This window comes from Callithrix jacchus, chromosome 13 (assembly GCF_049354715.1).
Source record: "Callithrix jacchus isolate 240 chromosome 13, calJac240_pri, whole genome shotgun sequence".
NCBI classification, from domain to species: Eukaryota; Metazoa; Chordata; class Mammalia; order Primates; family Cebidae; genus Callithrix; species Callithrix jacchus.
The window spans coordinates 30,261,706-30,287,899 of NC_133514.1; the positions used below are offsets into that span (position 1 = coordinate 30,261,706).

Below are 26,194 nucleotides of genomic sequence, written 5' to 3' on the forward strand. Positions count from 1 at the left end.
AATGTAGAAACAGTGTAGGAAGGATTCGTTAAATTTTATATATAAGGCACAAACCATGTAGGAAATGATTAATGTTCAGAGTATATAAAGAAGGCCTATAAAATCATAAGAAAAGACAAATAGCCCAAAAGAAAATGGCCGAGACAATGAACTGACAAGAGGGGAAATGTGAATGCATAGTAAACAAAGGAACAGAGGCTTATATCCATTTGCATGGATTTAACTGTGAGTATTTTAAAACTTCAGCTGACTTAAAGCCTAAGGACATTTGTTTTCCTGCTCGCTAAGAAGTATAGAGGTAGGAAGTTCAAGAGTTGGTTTCAGTTCTGTGAACACAGTAAGGGTTTTATGCCAGCATTAAAAAAAAAAAGTTCTCTTGGATTTTCTAAATGTTGGGAAGAGGAGGGAGAGGGGAAAGGGCACTCTTCTTCCCACACCTTCTGTAGGAGGTGTAGAAAAGAGAAAAATATTTCCAGAAGCTTCTAGATTTTCCCATCTGTCATTATTTCCAGTCACTGGCACAGCAGAATGAAATTAGCTGATTGGCTTAATTAGGATTCTTTCCCTGGACTGGTGAAGGGATGACTTCCTTTTGGTATATTATTTCCTGCCCAATTCTCGAGCAAAATTTAGTCTGAGCAAAATTGAGTCTTTCTGTTGGCCAGTGTATTAGACCATTCTCACACCGCTATGAAGAACTAACTACCTGAGACTGGGTAATTTATGAATAAAAGAGTTTTAATTGACTCATAGTTCTGTAGGCTGTATAGGAAACATGAGTTGGAGGATGCCTCTGGATACTTGCAATCATGGCAGGAGGTGAAGGGGAAGCAAGCACGACTTACCATGGCAGGGCAGGAGAGAGAGAGAGAGCAGAAATAGGAAGGTGTTACAAACTTGTAAACCTTCAGATGTTATGAGAATCCACTCATGTGACAGCACTTGGGGGATGCTAAACTATTAGAAACTACTCTTATGATCCAATCACCTCTCACCAGACCCCTCCTTCAACACGAGATTCCAGATCAACATGAGATTTGGGTGGGGGCACAGAGCCAAACTATATCAGCTAGAAGGAGGGATTATCGTTATCAACCTTCCACTAATATAGATTGAACCATATGATATTGACAATAATAATGTGAATATATGAAATATATTCTAATCACATAGAATATGAACATATATAAATAATATGAAATGTATAAAATATGAATATATAAACACAAGTGTTTAAAAAACATGTCGAAAAGTATATCATATACAATGTATAACAAACATTGAATTTATGTAATAGTATCTCTGGGGAAGCAAAGAGGGGACTAGGATTGAGAGAGTTCAACTGTATTCATATATTTAATTTTCAACAGTAAAAAAGCAAATAACTGAGCTGAAAAATACATAACAATGCATTTTCTTTTTTACCTCTTCATAAAGTTTATAAATGTGCACAGAATGGCGACAAGCATTTTGGTAGAAAATGAAAATGGATAGAGGGCAGTGTGGCAACATGTGACATTTTATTTATTTATTATTATTTTTTGAGATGGGGTCTTGCTCCATCACCGGGCTGGAGTGCAGTGGCTCAATCTCAGCTCACTGAAACCTCTGCCTTCTGGGTTCAAGTGATTCTCCTGCCTCAGCCTCCCAAGTAGCTGGGACTATAGGTATGCACCACCACGCCCAACTAACTTTTGCATTTTTCATAGAGATGGGGTTTCACCAAGTTGGCCAGGATGGTCTTGATCTCTGGACCTTGGGATTGGCCAGCCTCAGCCTCCCAAAGTGCTGGGATTACAGGCGCTAGCCACTGCGCCTGGCCGAAATTTTAAATGTGTACCCTTTGACCTAGTACTGCTATTTTGAGGCATTTATCTTAAATGAATAGGACAAATGTACAAGGATATTTACTTTGACTTTTTTTTTAGTAATGGCAAAATGTTTTTATAATGACTTTGTTAGTTCGTTCCTGCACTGCTATAAAATACTACCTGAGCCTGGGTAATTTATAAAGAAAAGAGGTTTAACTGACTCACAGTTCTATAGACTGTACAGGAAGCATGGCTGGGGAGGCCTCAGGAAATTTACAATGATGGCAGAAGGCAAAGGGGAAGCAGGCGAGTCTTACATGGCTGGGGAAGGAGGAAGAGGAGAGCAGGAGGAGGTGCTACACCCTTTTAAAAACCAGATCTTTTGAGAACTCACTATTAGGAGAATAGTAAGAGGGAAATCTGCCTCCATGATCCAGTCACCTCCCACCAGGCCCTTCCTCTAACATTGGGGATCACAATTTGACATGAGATTTGGGCAGGCCCACAAATCCAAAGAATAGTTTTCAGTCCCTGGCCCCTCCCACATCTCATCCTTCTCACATTTCAAAACACAATCATGCCTTCCCAACAGTCCCCAAAAGTCTTAACTCATTCCAGCATTAACTCAAGTCTCTTCTGCCCATTAGCCTGAAAAATCAAAACCAATAAAGTTACTTCCAAGACACAAGGGAGGTACAGGCATTGGCTAAATACTCCCATTCCAAAAGGGAGAAATCAGCCAAAACAAAGGGACTGCAGGCCCCATGGAAGTCTGAAACCAAGAAGGCGGTCATTAAATCTTAAAGTTCCAAAATAATCCCCCTTGACACCATGTGTCACATCCAGGCCACACTAATGCAAGAAGTGGGCTCCCAAGGCCTTGGGCAGCTCCACCCCTGGGGCTCTGCCAGACTCAGCTACCATGGCTGCTCTTGAGGAGATGGAAGTTTGCACTCAGGCTTTATTCACATCCATAGAGAAGGAGAATAATTCAATCGGCCTGGGTAAAGAGAGCACTTATGTCCCCGTAGAAGAAGAGTAGTGTTGGGATGGCAGGAAAAGGAAGTTGAAGTTCGAAAATTAAACAAAACCTAACATCCGTAAAGTTCTGCAGGTATTTAAAAAACAAAACCAACAACGCTGGTAAGATGCTGACAGTTTACTTGAGCATGAACCCTGTAATTATACTGTTCTAGTTATTAATACAGAATTGACCTGTTCACCTAAAATTACCAGCTCAGTTTCAAGGATATTTTCCATGGAAACCTCATTCTGACTTTGTGATACATATCTGTGGAAATGTATGCTTTACTTTGGAGACTTTTTCTTAGAGCCTGCTTTTCTGGAATGAATGAATTTCTATAGATAGCATAGAAGACATATCTTGAGATAAATCTCTTTTTTCCTTTGCTCTATTCCACGTGGTTTTAATTTGTTTAAAATATGCACAAAATGGCTCTTTTACTTTTATTTAAGATGCCATTTTCTAACAATATTACACAGTAATAGTAGAGGTGGTGATACCTAGTTAAGACCTAATAAAATTTAAAGTGGGAAAGAATCATTAATTAAGATTCTAACTTGTGAAGATAAAGATGCTAATATTCGATTTCTTTATATAACCCATTGCAATTTAGTTTGTAATTTTACCACTATACTAAAATTAGTTTAAAATTACCATTTTTTTCTTCTCTGTTGATCTAATTACATCACACTGGACTTCGCATAATGTTCTTGCTCCTTGAGATCTATAATGTTGCAGTTTCTTGGTGTTTCTTACCTTTCTAAGTGTTTGCCTCATCCTTAGACTGCTTGAGACTCTTTCTGACTTCTCCAACGTCCCATTTCTGTCTGAAAACTGTAATACTTCTTGTAAAGTCTGGTTTTATATTCCCAAGTACTTGTATTCCCACTCATTTGCCATATTGTTTCCTCAAACTCAATACGTCCAAGCTTGAATTGTTTCAATTCACCACCCATTTCATATAGTTTGGCCACTAGCCCCAAAAACAGACATTTTGGTATCATCTTTAGTAGTTCTTTTCAAAATTCCCTTTGATCAAGCATTCACCATGTATTTCTGGTATCCATACATTCATCCCCAGTTTCCCTAATATAATGCTATATGTTGTGATTTGTCTTGGATTCGGTTATCAGCAGTATGTATTTATTTGTATTTTATTTTATTGAGATGGAGTCTCACTCTGTTGCCCTGGCTGGAGTACAGTTCAAGCCGTTCTTGTTCCTCAGCCTCCTGAGTAGTTGGGATTACAGGTACCTGCCACCATACCTGGCTAATTTTTGTATTTTTAGTAGAGACGGGGTTTTTTCCATGTTGGCCTTGTTGGTCTTGAACTCCTGACTCGGGTCATCCGCCCACCTCAGCCTCCCACAGTGCTGGGATTACAGGTGTGAGCCACTGCACCGAGCCTATCAGCAGTATTTAAATAACCTTTGTTTCTATAATTACAGGGATGAATTTCTATATAGTTTTGTCTTGTGAAGCATGAGGGCAAAGTGAATGCCTGGACAGGTCTTGTCATATTTATTCGGTGTTTCTGGTACTGTTGCACAGCCCATATTAAGTGTTTAAACATGTTTTTTGAATGAACAGCCCAGATACTAAAGGAAGAGCTTCCTTAGTTCTAAATTGTGTGAAATGAGTTAGTTTGAGTGAAGCTAGTATTTCTTTTGTTTTACTCCTTTTACCATAGAGTGCAATACTTCAGTTGCTCATACTTGTTGATATTGTTACAGATATTTTAATGGTTCTTTTTACAAAATCAGATATATATACATGACATTTTTCCCCTTTCCTTTTAGGTTTTGGAAGGAAGGATGTTGTAGAACACTTACTACAGATGGGTGCTAATGTCCATGCTCGTGATGATGGAGGTCTCATTCCACTTCATAACGCCTGTTCTTTTGGCCATGCTGAGGTTGTAAGTCTGTTATTGTGCCAAGGAGCTGATCCAAATGCCAGGGATAACTGGAACTATACGCCTCTGCATGAAGCTGCTATTAAAGGGAAAATTGATGTGTGCATTGGTAAGTATCATTTGATGTTATCTAAATTTTAAATAAAGGTTTATTCTTATGGTTTTTTTTTTTTGGTAGTATAAATAGTGTTCCCTTAGAATAGGTAAGGGTTTATTGTTTCTTTTAGAAGCAGTTTTTTTCAAAGGTAAGTAGAGAGACGGTAATCTAAAGTTACCTAGGGGAAGATTCACAACATTAACTTTGCAAATACAGTCAAATGCCAACTGGCGTGGAATTCAGTTTTGATGGATTATTGTTGTCGAATTTAGTTAATTTACAGTCTCTTTAAAAGACTGGACGTATTCTGTCCTACCATCAATGAGAGCCATTATAAAGTACAAATTCTACTGAGTTGGATGACATTAGAACACTTGAGGTTGTCGTCTAGCACATTAGTCCCTCCTTATACAGGGTTTTGAGTGAGGGTTTTGAATACAGTAGTGTTTTCCAATTTTTCAGAATGAGCCATAGTCTAGAGAAAAAGCAATTTCAAACAAAGTGGACTTTTCATTTTAGTTATCTAGATGATATGAAGCTGTATTCAATCAGCATTTTGTTCTCTCATATGTGTGTGTGTGTGTGTGCGCGTGCGTGTGTGTGTGTTCGAATTTTGCTTTGCTGTATACAATTTTTTTATTTTGAAATCTAAGGTAAGCTTCCAGAAGGCAAGTGTAATTTCTTGAGTGTATCATCTGTTTCTTGATACTTGAGATGGTGGATGTTTGTTTAGCCATGGCAGGTTGATTTAAATACTGTCTTTCTAGATGTCATCCATTTCATCATAATCAGCTTTTTAATGCTGCAATTAAAATATATATGTCATTCTAAAAGATATAGTGGTGCTTAATAATGATTAAGTTTATTCCCTCCTCATAACCATCTATTCCAGCTTCTAATATATTTTTCAATATTCCTCAAATTATTGCAGTGTCTGACGTCTATTTTTTAAAAAATCACATTCTCTGTCCTTATCCTTTGTTTCTTCATAACCATCTATTCCAGCTTCTAATATATTTTTCAATATTCCTCAAATTATTGCAGTGTCTGACGTCTATTTTTTAAAAAATCACATTCTCTGTCCTTATCCTTTGTTTCTTCGGCATCCGCTAACATGACCTTTGAATATCCTGTCCTTTCAGTTTCTTGACATCTTCCAGTTTCAATTGACTCTCCCACTTCCTTCTGAGTCTCTCACTAACATAGCCACATCCTGGACTAAGTCATTACGTAAAACTACCTTGAGAAGCTTCAACTTATTATATCCTCTCTCTGACCACAAAGCCTCTTATGTTACTTGCTTTTGTAAGTGATAACTATTATTGAACTTGAAGTGTGTTTCCTACCTAGTCTTACTTTCACTGTCCCTGCTTCACCTTGTTATCTTAGCCATTGGATTTTTCTGTTATTAGTCAGAATTTTATATTTTTCTCACTTTCTTAAAATATTATCCTTTCCAGGCTTCAGTGTTGTTTTCCTGCCTCTACCTCTGAAGTTTTAATTTTATCGGTCCTTTGAATATTTTACTGAAATTAGTATTTCTCTCCTCCTCTTAATCCCTCTTTCAGAAGTCTATAATGCAAATGCTCTTTTTATCTAGGTCCTGTTGAAATAAAGGACTAGATATAGGGCTTGAATTTTTAATGAATGGATCCCTGCAGCACTCTACTTCCTCAATTCTCAGTAGGCTTTAGCACATATTGTCTGGTTCTGATTAGGTTCTTGTGCTTTATAAAAGTTGGGGGAAGGGGAACGGCACCTTTGAAACTATATTCAAAATATAATGAGGATATAGTTGCTATTAAAGTATGTATCATAGTTAATATGGGAGTCAAAATTGGTTATAAACCCTTGGTATACTTACTTAGCTGTCAGAAACCTCTTAGGAGATTTATTCTCAGGTTGACCAAAACCTCTAATAGCTTATATATCTTACTTTCTGGATTTGAATATGGTTAAGGAATTCTGAGGTTTTTCTCTGTAAGGTAGAGTTCTTCTTCGGGACAGCTGGATAAAAAAATTGGAAGCCTTGTTTTTTTGTTTTTTCTTTTGCTGGAATCTAATAGTTTTTGAGAGATTAGTATACAAAATTGATTTTTAAAAGGTTTTTGCCTAGGTGATGAAATACTGGCCTGATTTTTTATGAAGATTAATTATATATCTCTATATGTAGGCTAGAATAGCAAATACATTTGATATTTTTAAAAAGCTAGAGCCCAGCCAAACCACATTACCACCAGCTTACAGGGGATATCAGGGCAGGTTGCTGTAGAGTATGTGCTCTGCTTATGCACTGACCCCACCAGTTTCCAGCTGTGTGAGGCCATGGGCCACTTTCTTGATCTCTGTCTTTCATTATATGTAAAATAGGACTACTATTATTCACAGTGTTCCTGAGAGGATAAGCTAATACATATAAAGTATTTAGAAGAGTACCAGGTACAGTGCACATTCAGTGAATGTTAATTGCCATCATATTACTATTATTATTGTCGGTGCTAAAATCTCAGCCTGAATTATGCTACTGTGTGGTGTAGAATTCCCATTTCCTCTGTTTGTCCTTTATTGACATTTTTTTAAAACGTCCATTTATAAATCTTGAACCTATGTGTTTCTTTTGTAGATGGTAGTTAACTACCATCAAAAAGAAGAAAATTCAAACTGAGATTATTTTAAATATCAACTTCAACTGCTTGTATAATTAAACCAACTATTTAAGACAGAGGTCTCGGAAATGTTGGTGACAATTTTTATACTGCAATGTTAAATTGAATTTATTTCAGAAATCAACATATTTTCTGCCTTTAGAAATGAATTGTTCATTTGTCTCTGCTTCTCTCTACCCCTTGAATGTAGTCTCTGAAAACAATTAAAATAAATTCCTTTTCTGAATATATTTTATGTATATATATGGAGTCTCTCTCTGTCATCAGGCTGGAGTGCAGTGGTGTGGTAGTGGCTCACTGCAGCCTCTGCCTCCTGGATTCAAGCGATTCTCCTGCCTCAGCCTCCTGAGTAAGTGCGACTACAGGTGTGCACCACCAGACCTAGCTAATTTTTTTATTTTTAGTAGAGATGGGGTTTCACCATGTTGGCCAGGGTGGTCTCGATCTCTTGATCTTGTGATCCTCCTGCCTTGGCCTCCCAAACTGCTGGGATTACAGGTGTGAGCCACTGCACTTAGCCTATATGATTTTTTTTGAGACTATTAGTGCTTGAGAATTTCATTTTAAAAGCAAATTATAAGCATACCTTTCATAGAGTCTATATCAGATCTGGGAGTCACAATGGACATTTGTGATTTTTTTCATTTTTTTCTTTTTGGCTAACTAGCATCCAATTCTCTTTCTGATTTTGGAGATTTTAAACCTTATCCTTTAAAAGGATAAGGATTTGGGCACTCCTTACTGAGAGGAATACAGAAACTGGTAGCATCAGATCTTCCTTCCTTCTACTTCTTGGCAGTCAGAGGTAGCCTTGGGTCGTCCAATCATGCACCTTCATTCTATAATGTAGAATTTTGAATACAAAGTCATAGCGATAGTAAGAAATCCTTTATAGCAGCCAGTTTTTGCTTCAGTGTGGGCAGTGGCTTGTTGATAATATTTCCTACTCAAAGACAATTGTGCTTCCTACTCCTTGCTCTATAGCTTTTTATGTGTTTTCTAAGGTTGGTCCTTTCTCCTGTCATTTCAGTTTAAGACTGACATTGGTTTCTGTTACTTGCAAATGCATATAATTGATAACAGAGATCTTGAGAAGGTTGCTAAATGGAAGTTGCAGAACGGGGCTTCTAAACTGATAAATCTCTGAAATCTTTATTAAAGTCTCACTGCTTTCACACAGTTTACATGTATACCACACTTTCATCTCTCTTTATTCTCTACAGTTCTCAATGGTGAAGGAGATAGAGTATGTTCCCTTTGGAGGCCTCTTCCAGGTACCTCTCAGTAGGAGACAGCTTGCTGGCTTCCACAGCAAATCATTCTAAACATAACAGAACTGTATGGTGTTCTAACGCATGTGGGATTCTCACTGTGGAATACCTCAACATCTAGATATGAAACCCAGCGAGCCAAGTGAAAAAGTAAAAGCCTATCTCAGCCAAAAGGGATGATTAAAACAACAATCAGAATACATATCCAGGACTGCTAAAGGAGTTAGATAAATAAAAAATATATATCTGTCAAGGAAATTAAAGTATAAAGTGGGGAAGAGATTTCCTGGGGCCAAAAATGAAAACAAACACACACACAAAAAAATCCATCGCTTAATTTTTTTTCAGAGGAAACAATTCAGTAGATGAATTAACGACCATGTTAGTAGCCTAGAAGCTTCCATTTGCAGTATATAGAGAAAAATGTTAAAACATAGAAATCATGAAAAAAAAGGTAAAAAATCTAGGAATATCGATGTTATTTTAAACCTTACCTGTGATAGGAGTTTCAGAGGCAGGGAAAAAAGGGAAAAAAAAGTCTGATAGAAGAGATCAGTAATAACTAAACAAATGATAAGTAAGAAAACTTATCTTGAAACTGAAAAAGCTCAAGGAGTTCCATATGGGATTGATGAGAAAAGATAGTTAAACTGAGTAAGATATGTATTGCACTTTTCCAGAAAGAAGGAATAAGTTGCCTGTTCAGAGAAAAAGTTAGGCAAAGGACTTTACATTTACAACATTGAAAGCTTGAAGACAATGAAATACCTTCTAAACACCGCTGGAAGAAAAGATTTAAGTTGTAATTTCCTTGATAAAGAACAGTTCTGCAGCCTTTTGGGAGTAAGAAAGGCTGAATCGAGCAAGTGATATTGTATAAAGCTCCTGCAGCTTTCTTTCTTTCTCTATACTTTCAAACAGTTCTTGGTTTCATTAGTCTCATGCAGAGACTGAGAGGATCCTCACTGAGTATCTTTCTTGGGAGCCCAAAATTCAAAGTGCTATTTAAAATCTTAACAATTAGAACTTAAAAAAATAATTCTGTTTTCTAGGCTGAATGGGATTATGTAATAGTGGTTGGAGTCAGAGACCTGGTCCTTGAGTGAGTTACTTACTTCTTTTGGTATTAAAATGGGAATGAGGGTAATAGCTATGTGTCATACAATTGTTCAGAGGATTAGATGAGATAATATAAGTGAAGCATCCTTGTACAATATCTGTATATTAGATATATAATAATTATAAAGTATATGCTCAGTAGTTGGCAACTGCTTTTATTGTTATTATGAAATAACATGATTACAAATAATTGTCTTGTATTACATTATATTGTTCCAGATACTTTTGTATTTACTGAAAGTGCCAGAAACAATAGAGATCTAATGGTATTTTTCTAAAAAGTCTTTAAGCAAATTGGCTTCTTAGGGGAGATTAAGCTGACTATATAAAGATAGTATCATTTAATGCCATAATTAAAGTTGGTTATCTAAATGAACTAATAAAAGCAACTTGCTGTAATTTCCATTTTTCCCCTCCCAATTCAGAACTTCAATTAATTATATAATATGTAATAGGATTTCTACTAGTTTTTTCTTCATTATTTATACTTTAGGGACTCCTTGTTATAAAATTATATTTTGTGATTCTGCTGAGAGAGATCAAAAATAAAATTATGCTTTATCTCTTCTTCCCCTTCTTTTGCCAAAGAACATACCTTAGCTTATGATTATTCAACTAGATAAAACTCAAGTCATTCAGTCAAATGTAATATATCAACCCAGGTAAGATCCTGGTTCAGAAAAAAAGTTAAAGCAGCTAGTATTATAGAATGAACTTATATTTAAATTATAGGCTATATAATTTTTATCTAAAACGTGTGTGTGTGTGCGTGTATGTGTGTGTGTGTGTGTGTGTGTGTAAAGTTAGGTGGTAAATAATCCAAGTGACTTAAGTTATGGGCTGGTAAGATATGGAGTTATCAGTAATAGGGAAGACTGAAGACTTTGCTCCTCTTAGAGTAATTGAGGGCCACTGTGGTCTGCTGCAAAGAGCAATGAAATAGGAGTCCCGGTACCTGGAGACTACTGTTGGATCTCCCATTAGCAAGTACCATATAAATATAATGTTATACTTTAAAATTTTTTTTTAAGAAGTAACATGCTCTATATGGTAGGCAAAAAATGATTGAAAGATATTCACATCTTAATTCTTGGAACCTGGGAATGTTACTTTACATGGCAAACAGAAATTAAGGTTACAGATGGAATGACAGTTGCGAATCAGTTAATTTGAGATGAGGAGATTATCATGGATTGTCTGGGTGGACTCAAAGTAATACCAGATTCCTTATAAGTAGAAGACGGAGGCAGAGAGAAAGTCAGATTACATAATTTCAGAAGGATCCAATCCACCATTGCTGGCTTTGAAAAGAGAGAAAGAGTTCCATGACCCAAGGAATGGGGACAGCCCCAAGAAGATGGAAAAGGCAAGGAAGTGAGTTTTCCTGAAAGTCAACAGTAAGAAATTCAGCCATGCTGACACCTTGATTTTAGCCCAGTGAGATTTGTGTCAGATTTAGGATCTCCAGAACTGTAGGATAATAAATTTGTTGTTATTGTTTTAAACCACTGGATTTGTTATAATTTGTTAGAGTAGCAATAGCACACTAATATATTATAAAAATGTCTTATAACAGTTTCGCAAAATTTTTCTAGAGTTAGCGTCTTCTGAAAAGAGTAGTAGAATGTTTTCAATACAGTTAAAACTGCCTTCTTGGAAATGCTTATAGTTTTAGTCACTTAGGATAAGTAGCAGTTCTTTAGGTTGGCAAATAGACAAGAATAATACTTGTAAGTATTCTTAAAATAATTATAAAAAAGCTGATAATGTAATGGACTCATATTTGTGCTTAAATGATTGTTTTTGAAGTATTTTGAGATTTAGGGTACAGTATCTTACTAAGAAATTTTAAAAAAATTGTGTGTTAAATTAGGTGTGGAAAGTCATTGTCCTTATACATTTGTAATCTTTGTCATCAGGTGCCACATAGAAAATGTTTGAAAAACATGTAACTTGACGACCAAATTGTTTCTTATATCTAAAAATGAGAATGTTATTGTCTGCAGTATGAGGCATGATTAACCATTTTAATCAGTTTGAACTGAAGACTGTAGGGCCCCAAGATTTTTTTCTTTTCTACCTTTTAATTCCCATGGCTTTGGCCACATCTGTAAAGTCTATGCTTCTGTTGAACCTGTGTCTGAACCAAGTAGCCATTATACAGGTTTCCTGTATGAAGTGCTTTGAGAACATTTCGTCCCTAATTAGCTGCTTGGCCTGTAGTTTTTTTAGTGACCAAGAAAACCAAGGTAAGGTGATGATGAAACCCCACAACCTTATTTCACATTTGACTAGGAAGAAGAAGCTTATCCAAGTTGAGAGGGACTGGTAAATAGGTTAATAGGAGTGGGGAAAAGATGATAATATTTAGTACGCCATGGATATTATCGTCATAGATAACTGTACATATGATAGACTCTATTGGTATGGAAATTTGTCCTATTAGTATTCGTGACTGAAAACAGAATTATTTCCCGGCTCCCACTGAACCTATTGACATGAGAAAAATTCTATGGTTAGGGATTTTGCTCAATGAGAAGCTTTGAAACCCATATTAATGAAACAATAATCTACTTTCAGTTGAATAAATTTAATCAGAAACTAGGATACCGGAAGCAGGATGTAAATTCTGGGCCAAGGGTAGCAGCAGCAGCAGCTAGACTAGGAAGGTCTAGAAGCTAGTAGTGGAGTTAGCTAATGAAAGGTATTGTTTATAAACTAGAGGTCCCTTGTAAAGGATCAGATAAATATTTGGAGTTATAGTAAATACTGAAGGTAAAGTTGGAGGCAGAAATGCACCCTTCAGGAAAACCAAGAATTTTGAAGTGAAGAACCAAGCTAGCTCCAAGGACTTCCGCAGCAGAGCTTTATGAACCTTCTCATTAGAATCCTCCCTTAAAGTTGATGTGTCTTGGCTTAAGGTTCACTCTTGTTTCTAACCTTGAGACAGAAAGAATCTGATGCCCCTCCTTAGTGTTGACCCTTAATCAGCTTTGGTCTCAGAGAAGTTTTCTAGTATGGGTTTGGCCCCTGGGGCCTCACCAGTATACATAGGTGCCACTCCCAGAGAGGTATCTACAACTGAGAGTAAATTGATATAGAGGGGCTGGGAGGAAGAGAAGAAAGTAAAGATGAGCTTGATTTTGATTTTGGATCCCTTTGAAAATTGATTGCTGTTAATCTTTGAATCATCTCATTATGCCTTCAAAGGAGGCCTTCATACTCTGGAGAAATCTTCTGATGATACCTTTCTACAGCTGTCTAGAAGCACTTCTTAGTTTATTCCGTGTGCATATACTGCCGTCCAACATGTCTCCTCTGTTCATTTGCGTGCTCCATTCATTGACCCATTGAATGTTGCATATAAAATCCAAATTAAGAGATAAGATTGGTAAGAATTTAAAATGGTGACAGAAGAGCACTGGGGCCCCGTGCAACTGCATAGCTGTGTGTTCATGAAGCTGGCCATGATTAGATGGCACTATGTGCCTGCTTAAAAATGCTCCATAGAATTCCAGGTATATGTAAAGAATACCCAGACTCATTATCAGGGCCCTTCTTGGTCTGGCTCCTGCCTACATCATGGACTTCATCCTCATGTCCCTGTGATTCTCTCTCTTTCTCTCCACCTACCAGCTACAATGGCCTTTTTGTCTCTGCAGTGTACCAAACTTGCTCTTCATTAGGGACGTATTCCTTTTGCCTGGGGTGCTCTTTCCCCAGATTTTTTACTAATAATGTTAATTCTTCCGAGTTGTGCCCTGACAAAGCTGTTATAATTTCTTGCCCTGTCCTGTTTGATTACTCTTTTATCATATTTTATTTTGCACCATAGGACTTATTACCTGGAATTATATCCTTGTTTAATATTACGTTTACTTGTTTGTTTGCCATTTGTGTACTCTTCCCAACTTGGTGCTTGAACATAGGAACCTTCTCTGCCTTACTTTGCATCATATCCCTGGGATAATATACCTCTGTGCCTGCTCTGAGTAAAATGCCTACTCTGTGCCAGAACCGCAGTGTGGTTTTAATTACCTTTGGCTGATGAGTAATGATGTTGAGCATCTTTTCACATGCATGTTTGCCATTTGTATGTATTTTCTGGGGGAAATGTCTATTCATATCTTTGTCCATTATTAAATTGGCTGTCTTTTCATTATTGAGTTATAAAAGATCAAAGTTTCTTACTAGATAAGTGATTTGCAAATATTTCCTCTCATTCTATGTGTTGTCTTTTCACTTTCTTAATGTTGTCCTTTGAAGCACAAAAGTTTTACATTTTGGTGACTTGATTAATGGTAAACATCAAAAAGTCTGTTTTTCCTTTCGTTGCCTGTGCTTTGATATCCTATCTGAGAATCCATTGCCAAACCCTAGGTCGTGATTTTACTCTGTTTTTATCCAGGAGTGATAAATGTATTTAGGTCTGATGCATTTGGAATTGATATTTGGATATTATGTGAGAGAAAGTGTCCAACTTCATGCCTTTGCATGTGGCCATCCAATTTTCTCATTTAGTTGTTCATAATATTTCTTTAAAATCTTTTATTTCTGTAAGCTTAGTAGTAATTTACTGCCTTTCATGTGTGAATTCTAGTTACTTGAATTGTCTTCTTTCGCTGCCAGGTCCATTTGGCTACACGTTTATCAGTTTGTATTATGTGTGCATATTGGTAGTTCCTTTTTGTTGTTGCATAGTGTTTCATTGTATGTATGTAGCACATTTGGTGGTGGTTTCCCCTTGTTTGCAGTTTGTAGCTGTTACAATGCTTAATGTATGTCTTGGTATGGACATATTTTTTCATTTTTCTTGGATGGATCCCTGAGAGTGGGATTGCTGGGTGGAATGATAAGTGCATACTGGACTGTGAAAGAAGCTGGATTTCCCTGATGGCTGAGCATGTTGAGAATATTTTCATGTACAGTGGTCATTCATGTATATTTTTTGTGAAGTGTTCGTATCTTTTGACTATCTTTGGTTTTATTTTTGTTTTTTGCTGTTTCTGATTTGTGAGAATTCTTTTTGTGTTGTGACAATGGGTCTTTGTTGTATGTGTGTATTGGGAATGCTATCTCCCAATCTTTGCTTTGCTTTTCATTTTCTTTCTTTCTTTTTTTTTTTTTTGAGACGGGAGTTTCGCTCTTGTTACCCAGGCTGGAGTGCAATGGCGCGATCTCTTTGTGCTTAAATGATTGCTCACCGCAATCTCTGCCTCCTGGGTTCAGGCAATTCTCCTGCCTTAGCCTCCTGAGCAGCTGGGATTACAGGCACGTGCCACCATGCCCAGCTAATTTTTTGTATCTTTAGTAGATACAAAAGATACCATGTTGACCAAGATGGTCTCGATCTCTTGACCTCGTGATCCACTCGCCTCGGCCTCCCAAAGTTGACAGTTATTCTTAAGTCAAAAGCAGTGTATAGAGAAATAACATTATCGTTTTAATTACATCGTGGAAATTCAGGAAAGCAGTTTTTGGTTTGAGGGTTGCTGCTCAAGTGCTTTCTAACAATTTGCTTAGAATACATTTTTAAAGATTAAAATGAAATAATCAGCTATTCCATATGAAAAATTGAATATGTTATGTGACTCATTTTAAGATTTAACAGTTAAAGCCAGGTGGACTTTGACTAATTAGAAAATAATTATCTAAAATATGCACAGTTATTTCTGAGATGACATTGTTTGCCCCTACTATTTGCAAGTATGTTTCCAAAATTGAGGGAAATAGGCCATTTTTAATAGCTTGTTGCCTGAAATCTTAACACAAAGGAAGACTTGTTAATTCTCAGTACTTAAATGTTTTATTGGTTTGTGTTTTTTTAAATGTGTTCTGTTATCATTGTGAACATTATCTGCTATTTGAGGATCAGAAGACTCAGAGATGTTCTTTTAGCTATTTCTTCATCTTACTGGCTTTAGTAGAATTCTCATAGCTTTTCATATTCTCAGTATAGGAGACAGGAGATGCAAACAGATTAAAGACTCAAAGACTGGTCTTTATAGTTCTAGTATAGTGTAAGCTTCCAGTTCTTGTTGGCATCTAGAAGTGAGTAGTTCTCTGTCCACTGAGTATGTTTGCTTTCTAATACAACACATTTAAATCAAGTTTAACTCACTACTAAAGTAACATCTCTCCAGTAATTTCCTTATAACTTCATTTTGTATGTCTGCTATTTAGAAAGATATGTTTCCTTTCCTTTTCCAAACTCTGCTTTAGTTTAAAAAATTATTTGACCCCTTCCATGCTTACTTGTCCTTTGATGAAGTTAATACCCTGGAACTTGGAATGGCACAGGATTGGTGCCAGTTTCTTAAACTGAATCAGGTAAGCATGTTCTGCATTGGTAGATTGTTAGTTCTTTGTGGTAGGAACTGACAATAATCTTGTTCACTTTCATACCTCATTCTTATTGTTTGTCACTGATGTCTAATTTTATACTCAGTAAACGTATATGAAGTGATAATGCAATTCACAGGAAGATGGCTTGGTTCTGTCTGACTTTTTTGTATTAGTCTGTGTTAATGGATAAGGAAGCTGAGTAATTTTCTACTTTTTGATTAGGTGATAGCTTGAGATTCTTATTTTAAAGTAATGTGAATTTGTAGTATGTCAGACACTTCAATATTCATATACAAATATCAAACAATTTGTATATTTTTGTAGTCATATACAAACAATGTTTAGATTATCTGCCATTTGTCAAGTAACTGCTTATTCTACATTAGGATACACAGTTGAATGTTGATTGTGATCATGCACTAACTTTTGGTTATAATGGATTTCTACAAAGGATAGTCAGACTTTTTTTCTTGTTAACTAACAGATTAAACCCATAAATAGCCCCTCTTAGGAGTTGAGGAGTAGAGGTAGGGAGGGAAAAGAAAAAATAAGGTGATGGTGGTAAATTTATCAAAAACTGTTGTGGATAGTTGATACGTAATATCGTAAAGGGTTTTCTTTTGAGGCATCTCAAAGTACTTAGCCAAGCAGTGTCACTAATATTTGTGACCTATTTATGAGGCAGATGATTCAGATTGCCTACCATTTTACCAGTGAAGAAGGAGAAAATTGTTCACTGGTAAAATGTTAGGTAATCAGTTGTTACCACAGTCTGTAGAGCTGATAGAAAGTTGTTATAATGGAAATGTTTTCTTGATTGAGAACTGAAGGTTCTCTTCATGTAGTGAACTTCATTTAAGAATATATCATACACAGAAAGAGTTATAGTTCTGGGGTAATTTTAGCTTTCATTTGTGTGGAATGGTAAGTTAGCAAACAGGTGCTTGGCTTTAGAATGAAGTATGAATTGAGTTGATCACATACAAACTGATTTTACACATTTGCTTTGAGCTTCAGTTTCTCAATTATTAAATGGACATCGGCTCTACTGTATAAAATTGTTAGGGGAAGTTAAATGAAAGAATAGCGAAAACAAGTAGAGCCCCAGTAAATACCTGTTTCTTTCTACTTGCTTTTTTTTTTTTTTTTTTTTTGGAGACGGAGTTTCGCTCTTGTTACCCAGGCTGGAGTGCAATGGCGCAATCTCGGCTCACCGCAACCTCCACCTCCTGGGTTCAGGCAATTCTCTTGCCTCAGCCTCCCAAGTAGCTGGGATTACAGGCATGCACCACCGTGCCCAGCTAATTTTTTGTATTTTTAGTAGAGACGGGGTTTCACCATGTTGACCAGGATGGTCTCGATCTCTCGACCTCGTGATCCACCCGTCTCGGCCTCCCAAAGTGCTGGGATTACAGGCTTGAGCCACCGCGCCTGGCCCTACTTGCTTTTTTCTTGTTTGGCAACAGTAAGGTTGCCACACAAGACCGTTTTGTATTCTGACACAAAGTGGACACTCAGTCAAAGCTAAGTGAAGGACTGGCATTGCTCTTTGTTAGCATCAGTGTGAATTTGTGTTACATTCTCTGTTTAGTATCCTTTGTAATTTTGTAAACTTGAACTGTGACTTGGTAAGACATGAAGCTCTTTTTTCCCCATTGTAGTTTAAAATCTTTTAAACTAGTCAGTGGATATATTGCATATAGGATTATGGAGAATCATTAATGTAATTTAAACATTTCCCCTACGAATAATAGCCAGGGGTATTGTGGTTTCCAGTAACCAAATATGAAGTGTATCAAATCCAGATAAAATTGAAGGGGTATGAACAATGATTAATATTTTTTAAAGCAGATTACTCATGGGTAAACAGCTTTCTTTCAAGCCAAAGAACGTCATAGTTGCTGTTTCTGAAAATTGTAACCCACTAGGAATGAGACAAGGAAAAGGGCAGATGAGGAATTGTTTAAAAAAAAAAAAAAAAAAGGCAGTCTTTTCCTCAATGTGGGGGAAAAGTTGAAGTAGGAAGTAAAATATGTGATTCAATACTGTTATTCAGAACAATTGATAACAGGATAATGTGTCAGATCCCATAGAATCACAAAACTTGATTGTATTTGGTATATTTTTAAAATTATTTGCTTTTAAATAAATAATTTAACTGAGAAAAACTTTTTTAAAAAATTATTTTCTTGTAACTAAATAATTTAATTTTCCCAAGGAATGAAAATTCTTTAAGTTATATTCTTTGTGTCCTTCAGATTTAAAGTAGAACAGAATATTGGCATTTCAGTCTGTTGGATCAGTTGTCAGAGACATTGGAAAATCATAGTAATGATATACATTCTTAGGAAACTAAAATTCAAAGCAGAATCAGATTATTACTATTATAGTACAGGTTTAATCCTGTTTTCCTTGGGAGGGAGGATGTTTTAAAATATCTAACTTTAAACCTTATAAATAGTGATATTAAAAATGTTAATTGCCAGGCTGGGCAACATGGAGAAACTCCATCTTTACTAAACATATAAAAATTAGCTGGGCATGGTGGTACACGGCTGTAGTCCCAGCTACTCGAAAGGCACAGGTGGGAGGATCACCTGAGCCTGAGATGCAGAGGTTGCAGTGAGCTGAGATCACATTATGCCACTGGACTCCAGCCCGGGCCACAGAAAGACCTTGTCTAATATATATATATATATGAATTAATGTTTTACACACATAAGAAATTTATCTGGAATGTTAGTAAGTCCACTAGGCCTTGAGAGAGAGGAGGTAGAGTTAGCAATTTAGGGAAGGATTCACAAAGCCAGGTGAAGTGTTTTTGGTGTTTGTCCTTTCTTCTCCCTCATAAACAGATTGGGAAGCACCTTTTACATGTGGTCATTGTCCCTTAGGGTTATGAAAGTTTTATGATCCCATTATAAATTTACCTCATCAGACTGTAGAGATACCTACTTTATTCCTTATGGGCATTTCATTTAGCTGAATCCGGTCAAGTTTAGAAAAAGTTATCTACCTGTACATAAAAGGAAGCATAATATAGCAGTTTGCTGTGGCACAAATGAATTTCTTGTTCCTAAGGCTATTATCAGCTTACCTTTGTTTTAAACCAATGGGTCTTCTTTTTCTGTGTATCTATTTTTGAAAGACAGATGAAAGGATCCGGATTAGGATACGAGAGGGTGTTTATTGAGTTCTTGTTATGTGCCAAGAGCCAAGCTGTGTTTATAATATATGTCATATTTAATCGTAACAGCAATTCACTGTGTTAGGTAGTGTTTTATGAAAGAGGAAATTAAGATTGGCAGTGGTGAAGTAACTTGCCCAAGGTCAGACAGTTACTAAGGATTGAACAGTATTTTAAAACTGAGGTTTATCTGATTCCTGGGACAGAACTTTTAGTCATTATACTCTAAAGTTTCTAGGTAGAAAGAAAGATGCTTTGTTATAGTCAATCTTATATTTATTCTAGTGTCTTATCTTGTAGTAAATTGTTATAAATCAGATAATTCTGATTTTATAAATGTATTATGTCCTGGATAAACTTTGTTCATTGCAAAAATGATTAAATTGATCTGGCATATAAAGATCTGCTATATATATACATGCATAGCAGAATAATCTATACCTGAGTTACTGCAGATGTGATGTGCCTTTTTAAAAATAATCTTGATTTTCTATATTTATAAGAAAACTTGACAATAGAAGCAAAATTGAATTGGAAGATTCTTTTATTCTTATAAAATTTCATGCCAAAGTTTGTCCGTAAAGATCTAAGGAGATGTGTTTAACTCATTAAATCATATATAGAAGAACTCTCCCATGTGAAACTCAGTAATTTTATTCACATGTACTAATTTTTGAGTTGGTAATTAAATATCTTTTAATATCTCTTTAAAAATTATGTGCATAGGCTTGTTTTGTCCTAACAGCCATATGAGGTAGGTACTCTAATATTGTCTCCTGATTTACAGGCAAGGAAATGGAAGCCCAGAGAGATAGAGGAGTTGCTAGAGTCCCAGAAGTGATGGCAGCAGAACTGGGATTCTAACCTGTGCAGTCTGGTCCCAGAATCCAGGCTCTGAACTACAGCTGTGTTCTTAACCCTAACTATGGCATCTTGCCATTGCAGACCTAATAGAGAACTTTATTTTTCTGAACTGTAAGAAGTTTTTATTTTTATTAAAAATTGTGGGTTTTGTTGAGATGGGGCCTCACTCTGGCAGTGAGGCTGGAGTCCAGTGGCGTGATCATGCTCACTGGAGCCTCGACCTCCTTGACTCAGATGATCTTCCCACTTCAGCCTCCTGAGTGGCTGGGAGTACAGGCGCATACCACCATGCTTAGCTAATTTTTGTATTTTTTGTAGAAACACGTCTTGCCATGTTGCTCAGGCTGGTCTTGAACCTCTGGGTTCAAGCAATCCACTGGTCTTGGCCTCCCAAAATGGTAGGATTACAGGCATGAGTCACTGCACCTGGCTGAACTTTTTTTTTTTTTTTACAAAATCTCAAGTTTATATTTTTTCCCACTGAGGTACGTGGAAAAAAAGTTACATGTAATGAGGCACATAGTTCACTGGGTTGAAATTAAGTCATTTGTTCCTAGTATGCTGGTCCCAGATGTTGATAGAATTCTGAATTTTGGTTCACTTTTATATGAAAGGCAAAGACTTTCATATATGAAAGTATGACTGAAATCCTGGAATTTTACAAAATAGATAATCACTATCTTACTCAGCTTGTTTCTACACTCAGCATTATTACAGAATCTAAATTAATAGATTTATTTTACATTTGTCTTATCCAATGCTGTTATCATATTTAATGATAGTTATTTGATAGGAAGAACTATCCAATTTTTCTTTATTAGTTATAATTTCTTTAAGCAAGAGCTTTTAAAAAGCATCGTTTTGCAGACATATTAAACAGCATGCATAAAGATCATTTTTGTCTGAGGATAGATATTTCATTATAAAAATAATACATTTATGTTATAAATATTAAAACAGTGCAGAAATGTGTAAAATAGAAAGTGGAGGTCCCGTTTATTTCACTCTTAGATATAACACTAAATTTTCATGTTGTTAGGGTAGCTGAAGTAGTTTTTTATCCCTTTTGTGAACCCTTTTGTACATGTAAGTCTATTTACATATTTTAAAATCATGAACTTTGAATTTAACATGTGTTATTGCAGTAGCTGCTCATTGAGGTGTCTGCAAGTACTCTTCACTCAGAACCAATGCCTCTTTTCCCATCACCATTGTTTGTATTGACTCTTCTAGTTCCTTGGCCAAACTTTTTAAGTCCAGGACCAGATGTTGACCCAAGCTGGACCAAATTCTCTTTCATGATAATTTATAATTGAGATTGAGATAATACAAGTGTATGTGTTTGTATCCAAGGGGAATGTCTGGGAGACAGGGACAGACAGCAACAGGTATATCTTGAGACACATTGTTGCCTTTGCATTCAATGGAATACCTCTGTTCTTTAATAAATTTTCTTGTTATAAAGGTAGCTGAAGTAGTTTTCTATCCTTTGTGATAAAAAAGCTCTATTTGGTAAAGTCAGTACTCAAAGATATATTTATAGACCATAACACCTTAAATTTAGAAGGATACTTAGAGATCATTTTTACTATTTACTACTATTATCTTTTCTACTTATTTACAGTTTTACTTTACTGCTTTATTTATTTTTTATGTTTAGAAACCACAGAAATCTTTCTTCAAATGAAATATAATGCAGCAATGCAACATCTAAGTGTTCAGAGGGTCGGAAGAAGCATAAACTTCCATGTATTCTGCCTTGCATGTATATGAGAAGGTGGGGTGGGTCCACACGAACCTAAGGAGTAGATGTTCTCAAGCAGGGACACTTTTGTCCCTTAGAGGGCATATTTAGCTATGTCTAGAGACATGTTCGGTTGTCCTAGTTGGGAAGTGTTACTGGCTTCCAGTGGGTAGAGGTAAGGGGCGCTGTTAAACATAACACACAGGACAGCTCACCCAGTTTAGTATATTCAACAGACATTGGTTGCCTTGCACTTTGAGAGCATCTTTGCCTATGTACCTATGTACAATTTTGTAAGGATTTCCAGTTGTCGTATTGATTTCCTAAGTGAGGCCTAACTTGTGAACATGTTTTATTTTACTATATAAAATAATTACATTTGTTATTTTGTATCCACATCAGCAGAGAAGTCTATGAATTTGGAAGCCCTTTATATGTACTTTCTAATTCTTCGCAAAGAATATTTTTAAAAATATTTATCTAAGGCTCAATATTTAATAAAATATAGTAATTTTACTGCTTCATCAGGGGCATTCAAATGTGAAACCCTCCTTTTTTTTTACCTGTATATTTGTTTTATAGTGAAGAATGTAGCGATCACTAATAGATTTTTACGACACTACCTTGATTTGTGTTATTTTAGTTTTGTAAGACAGGGTTTCCACATTGTCATCCAAGTTGGAGCACAGTGGTGCCATCATGGCTCACTTCAGCCTTCACCTCCTGAGGCTCAAGCGATTCCCCCATTTCAGTTTCAACCTCGCAAGTGGCTGGGACCACAGGTGCACGCCACCACACCTGGCTAATTTTTTTTACTGTTTGAAAAGACTAAGGTCTCCCTATGTGCCCAGGTTGTGGTCTTAAACTCTTAGGCTCAAGCAATTCTTCCACCTCAGCCTCCCAAAGTGCTGGGACTATAGGCATGAGCCACCATGCTCAGCTTGTGTTATCAGCAGTTTTATCCTCGATTGCTTTTGCACCATCAGTGCAAACGTTAATATAACAAAACAAGAGAATTAATATCTTAATGTTATTATAAAAAAGTTTTGACTTTGTAAATCCCCAGCTCTCTGCTCTAGGTCACGGTGCTTATTCATAACTAACACTGGTGCTAAGGTGCATCACGTGTGTTAACAAGGTGGTTTTAGGTTCTCTTTACTTTGTCAAGGCCAGAATTGCAATGTCTCTCAGCACTGCTCTTTCTCTAGCACCTTGCGGATTTCTGCTGACTCCATTGTGCTCTCTCATAGTAGCTACCGCCTAGTAAGCCTCAGGGGTTTTGTCCTGCTCCTGTGATCCCTGGGAACTCCTTCACAGACATCTGGGGCCTGCTGTCTGCACAGATCCCTTTTCTTCAGTTTCCACCCTGCAGATTCCAGCCAATTCTTCTGCTATAAGTTTGGGTTTGTCTTCTCGGTTCAGTGTAACCACCATGTTCTGCTTTGACTCTAGTTGTGTTTATGTGGTTGGCAAATTATTAGTCAATGATTATGGTTCCCATCTTGTGACTTTCTCTTCTTTCGGGGATCACAGTTCACAATTGCAGTTGGCTACTGCCTGCAATTATTTGCTTCATCCATTTTGTCCAGTTTCATAATTGTTTATGTCAGAGAAGGAAACTAGTCTGATACCAGTTACTCCATTATGCTGGAAACTAAGGTTTCATTTAAAATTTTTGTTGTTTTTATTTCTAAAAGTTGTTTCATTCTTTTATAAATTTGCCGTATTATTTCTTATAGCTTCTTATTCTTTAGATCTTTCAGCTTGTCTTTTATTGAACATGGTCAGCATGGTTCTTTTTTGTCTTGTACCTCTGATATCTGAAGTTTTTATGGGTCTGTTCTTGAGTTGTCTATTTCTGCTAGTTATTGCTTTTGCATTTTAGATTATTTATGTGCCTTATTATCTTGGCTATGCACTGGACATTTTACCAACTATTTATTTATAGGATTTACTGCCAATCTGGGGCCACCTTAAATCAAATTCAAGGCTTAAGACATCCTAGACACCCAAAGTTTCCAACCAGAGCTATAATTCTGTACCAGAACCAGTTCACATTCATTTTATCCTCATCCTGAGGTATCACCCTTATTGTGTGAGGAACAGTCTCATTATACTCTTTATTTTGGGGGGTCCTAGGCTTTTATTGCTCTTCCCTTATCCCATGAGACATTGAAAGAACAGATTTTATTTTTCTTGATCAATAGTTGCCTTCAGAGCAATGACAGCTTCCATACATGTTTACCCTCTGGATTTCCTTTGCTCTTCAGCTTTCAGCTGGTAATTCTTTAACTGTCTTGTTAGCTCATAGATGATTTTAAAAGTTTATGTTTTTGTTTTTGTTTTAAATCTAGTTCTGTTCATTGTTTATAGCCTAAGGGATGATTTAAATAAGCTACTCTGCCATTACTGAAAACAGAAAATTGTGTCATTTCAATTCTAATTTAAATTCAGTAAGCCACGCTATATAGGATAGCACTGGTTACTTGAATTTTCATATTCATTGTTAATGTTAAATCAACTTCAGATAATTTGAAACACAAAATATGTTAGCTTGACTACTTTTATGCTGTAATAAATATATTTTGGATGAAAAAATGAGTTTTTTTAAAAAAATTATAATATATAAATATACACTGTATTATTACTGTGTAATATATACTATAGTATACTATATACTATATAATATATACTGCATAATATAATGGTATAACTTATGCCATTATGTAATATTATACCATTTTAATATACGTGCTTAGGTAGAAGAAATTTTTTGAATGTGTATAAACACAAGGATCCATCATATATTTTGGTTTATAAAAATAGTTTGTCTATTAATGCTCATGTGTTGAAACTCAATCTAATAAATATATGTCTCTGTACTCTTAATGAGTTTGATGCTTATAAATCTTAGAAAAACATTTTAACATAAATATAACTTTTTAAATTACTTGATGAACAATTTTACACTGTTGATGTAGCTCTAGATTCACACAACAAACAGAATCTATAATATTTTAATAATATAATTTTTATCATTAAAGTAAGAACTTATCAAAACATCTTTTGATAATTTACTCTAAAAGGCTTGCAGAAGTTTAACTTGGAAAATTCACATGGTTTTTATGTCTTCTGTCTTTTAAAATCAGTTGAGAATGCCTGCAGTTAAACACAATTTATTATAATAGCACTTTGTAGTTTTCTAGGAATTAAACAGAATGAGTCTTTATATAAATATAGAAATATTTTCTTTTTATCTGCAATAATTAAAATGATGCAAATGCTTAACTTTAATAGTTTTGAAGGATGAAATGAAACAACATAGCTAAAGTAATTCATGCTGAATTTGGCTCATCATGGCTGAATGCCTGCACCAGAAATGAGAAAATCATATGTCCTTCTTTTCGTAGCTCATTTTGAAAATGGCGTTTGAATTTGTGACTCTATCTTAGTTTTAACTGTCTTGTTATGCCATCTGCTACATTTTCTCCAGCCCTCTTACCTCAAAAGGAGATAGAACTGAGATGCATCAATAAAACAATTAGAAATTATCAACCTTTTGGCATTTGAGGTTTGATAATGTCCCGGTGGTTAAAGTTAGTATGGGGGCCATTTGAATGGCCATAGTGCCCTTGAATTTACATACTGAATGTTACTCATATTTTAGTTTCCTTCTTTTACTTTCAAACCTTATGTTGTACATTGTTTGTGTATCCTGGGAACTTTATTTCAGATATTTGTGCTACTTTTAAAAATAATATGACACTGTATCATCAAGCAGTGTGCTGCTTTTTAAGAAAAATCTATTGTGTATTAGTGTGCTATCAATGCATATTGATTTTACAAGATGAATTTCTAATTTTATTTTGTATTAATAGTCACATTTTCTTATTGTCTTTGATGGCTCTGAAAGTTGAAACATTTTGAAGCATCCAGAATTGAGTCTTAGATGCCACCACTTTGAATGTGGCATTCTTGAAAGCTGTTGTTAACTTTGCCTCATGTATGTGCCATTCTCCTGGTGCTAGAAAATAGTCCCTTACAAATCTCCATAGAGAACAGTGACCAGAGATTTGAAGGCATTTTAGAATGAAAGTCTATTTGGGAAATTGCTTGGGGAATATTATAGTATGGGACATATAAGTATGTGT

At 35.8% G+C, this 26,194-nt stretch overlaps 1 protein-coding gene across 4 annotated transcripts in view; it reads left to right on the forward strand.

The window, feature by feature from the left end:
• The window catches only part of TNKS (tankyrase), a 193,974-nt gene that overhangs the window by 19,675 nt on the left and 148,105 nt on the right, over positions 1-26,194 (forward strand). For all 4 annotated transcript variants that reach the window (XR_013525585.1, XR_013525586.1, XR_613140.5 and 1 more), the window contains exon 2: positions 4,635-4,859. Coding sequence is in view for 1 of the 4 variants with exons in the window: in XM_002756912.6 (XP_002756958.2) it covers positions 4,635-4,859 (225 nt within the window). In the remaining 3 variants the exon portion in view is untranslated. The remainder of the gene's footprint in view (positions 1-4,634; positions 4,860-26,194) is intronic.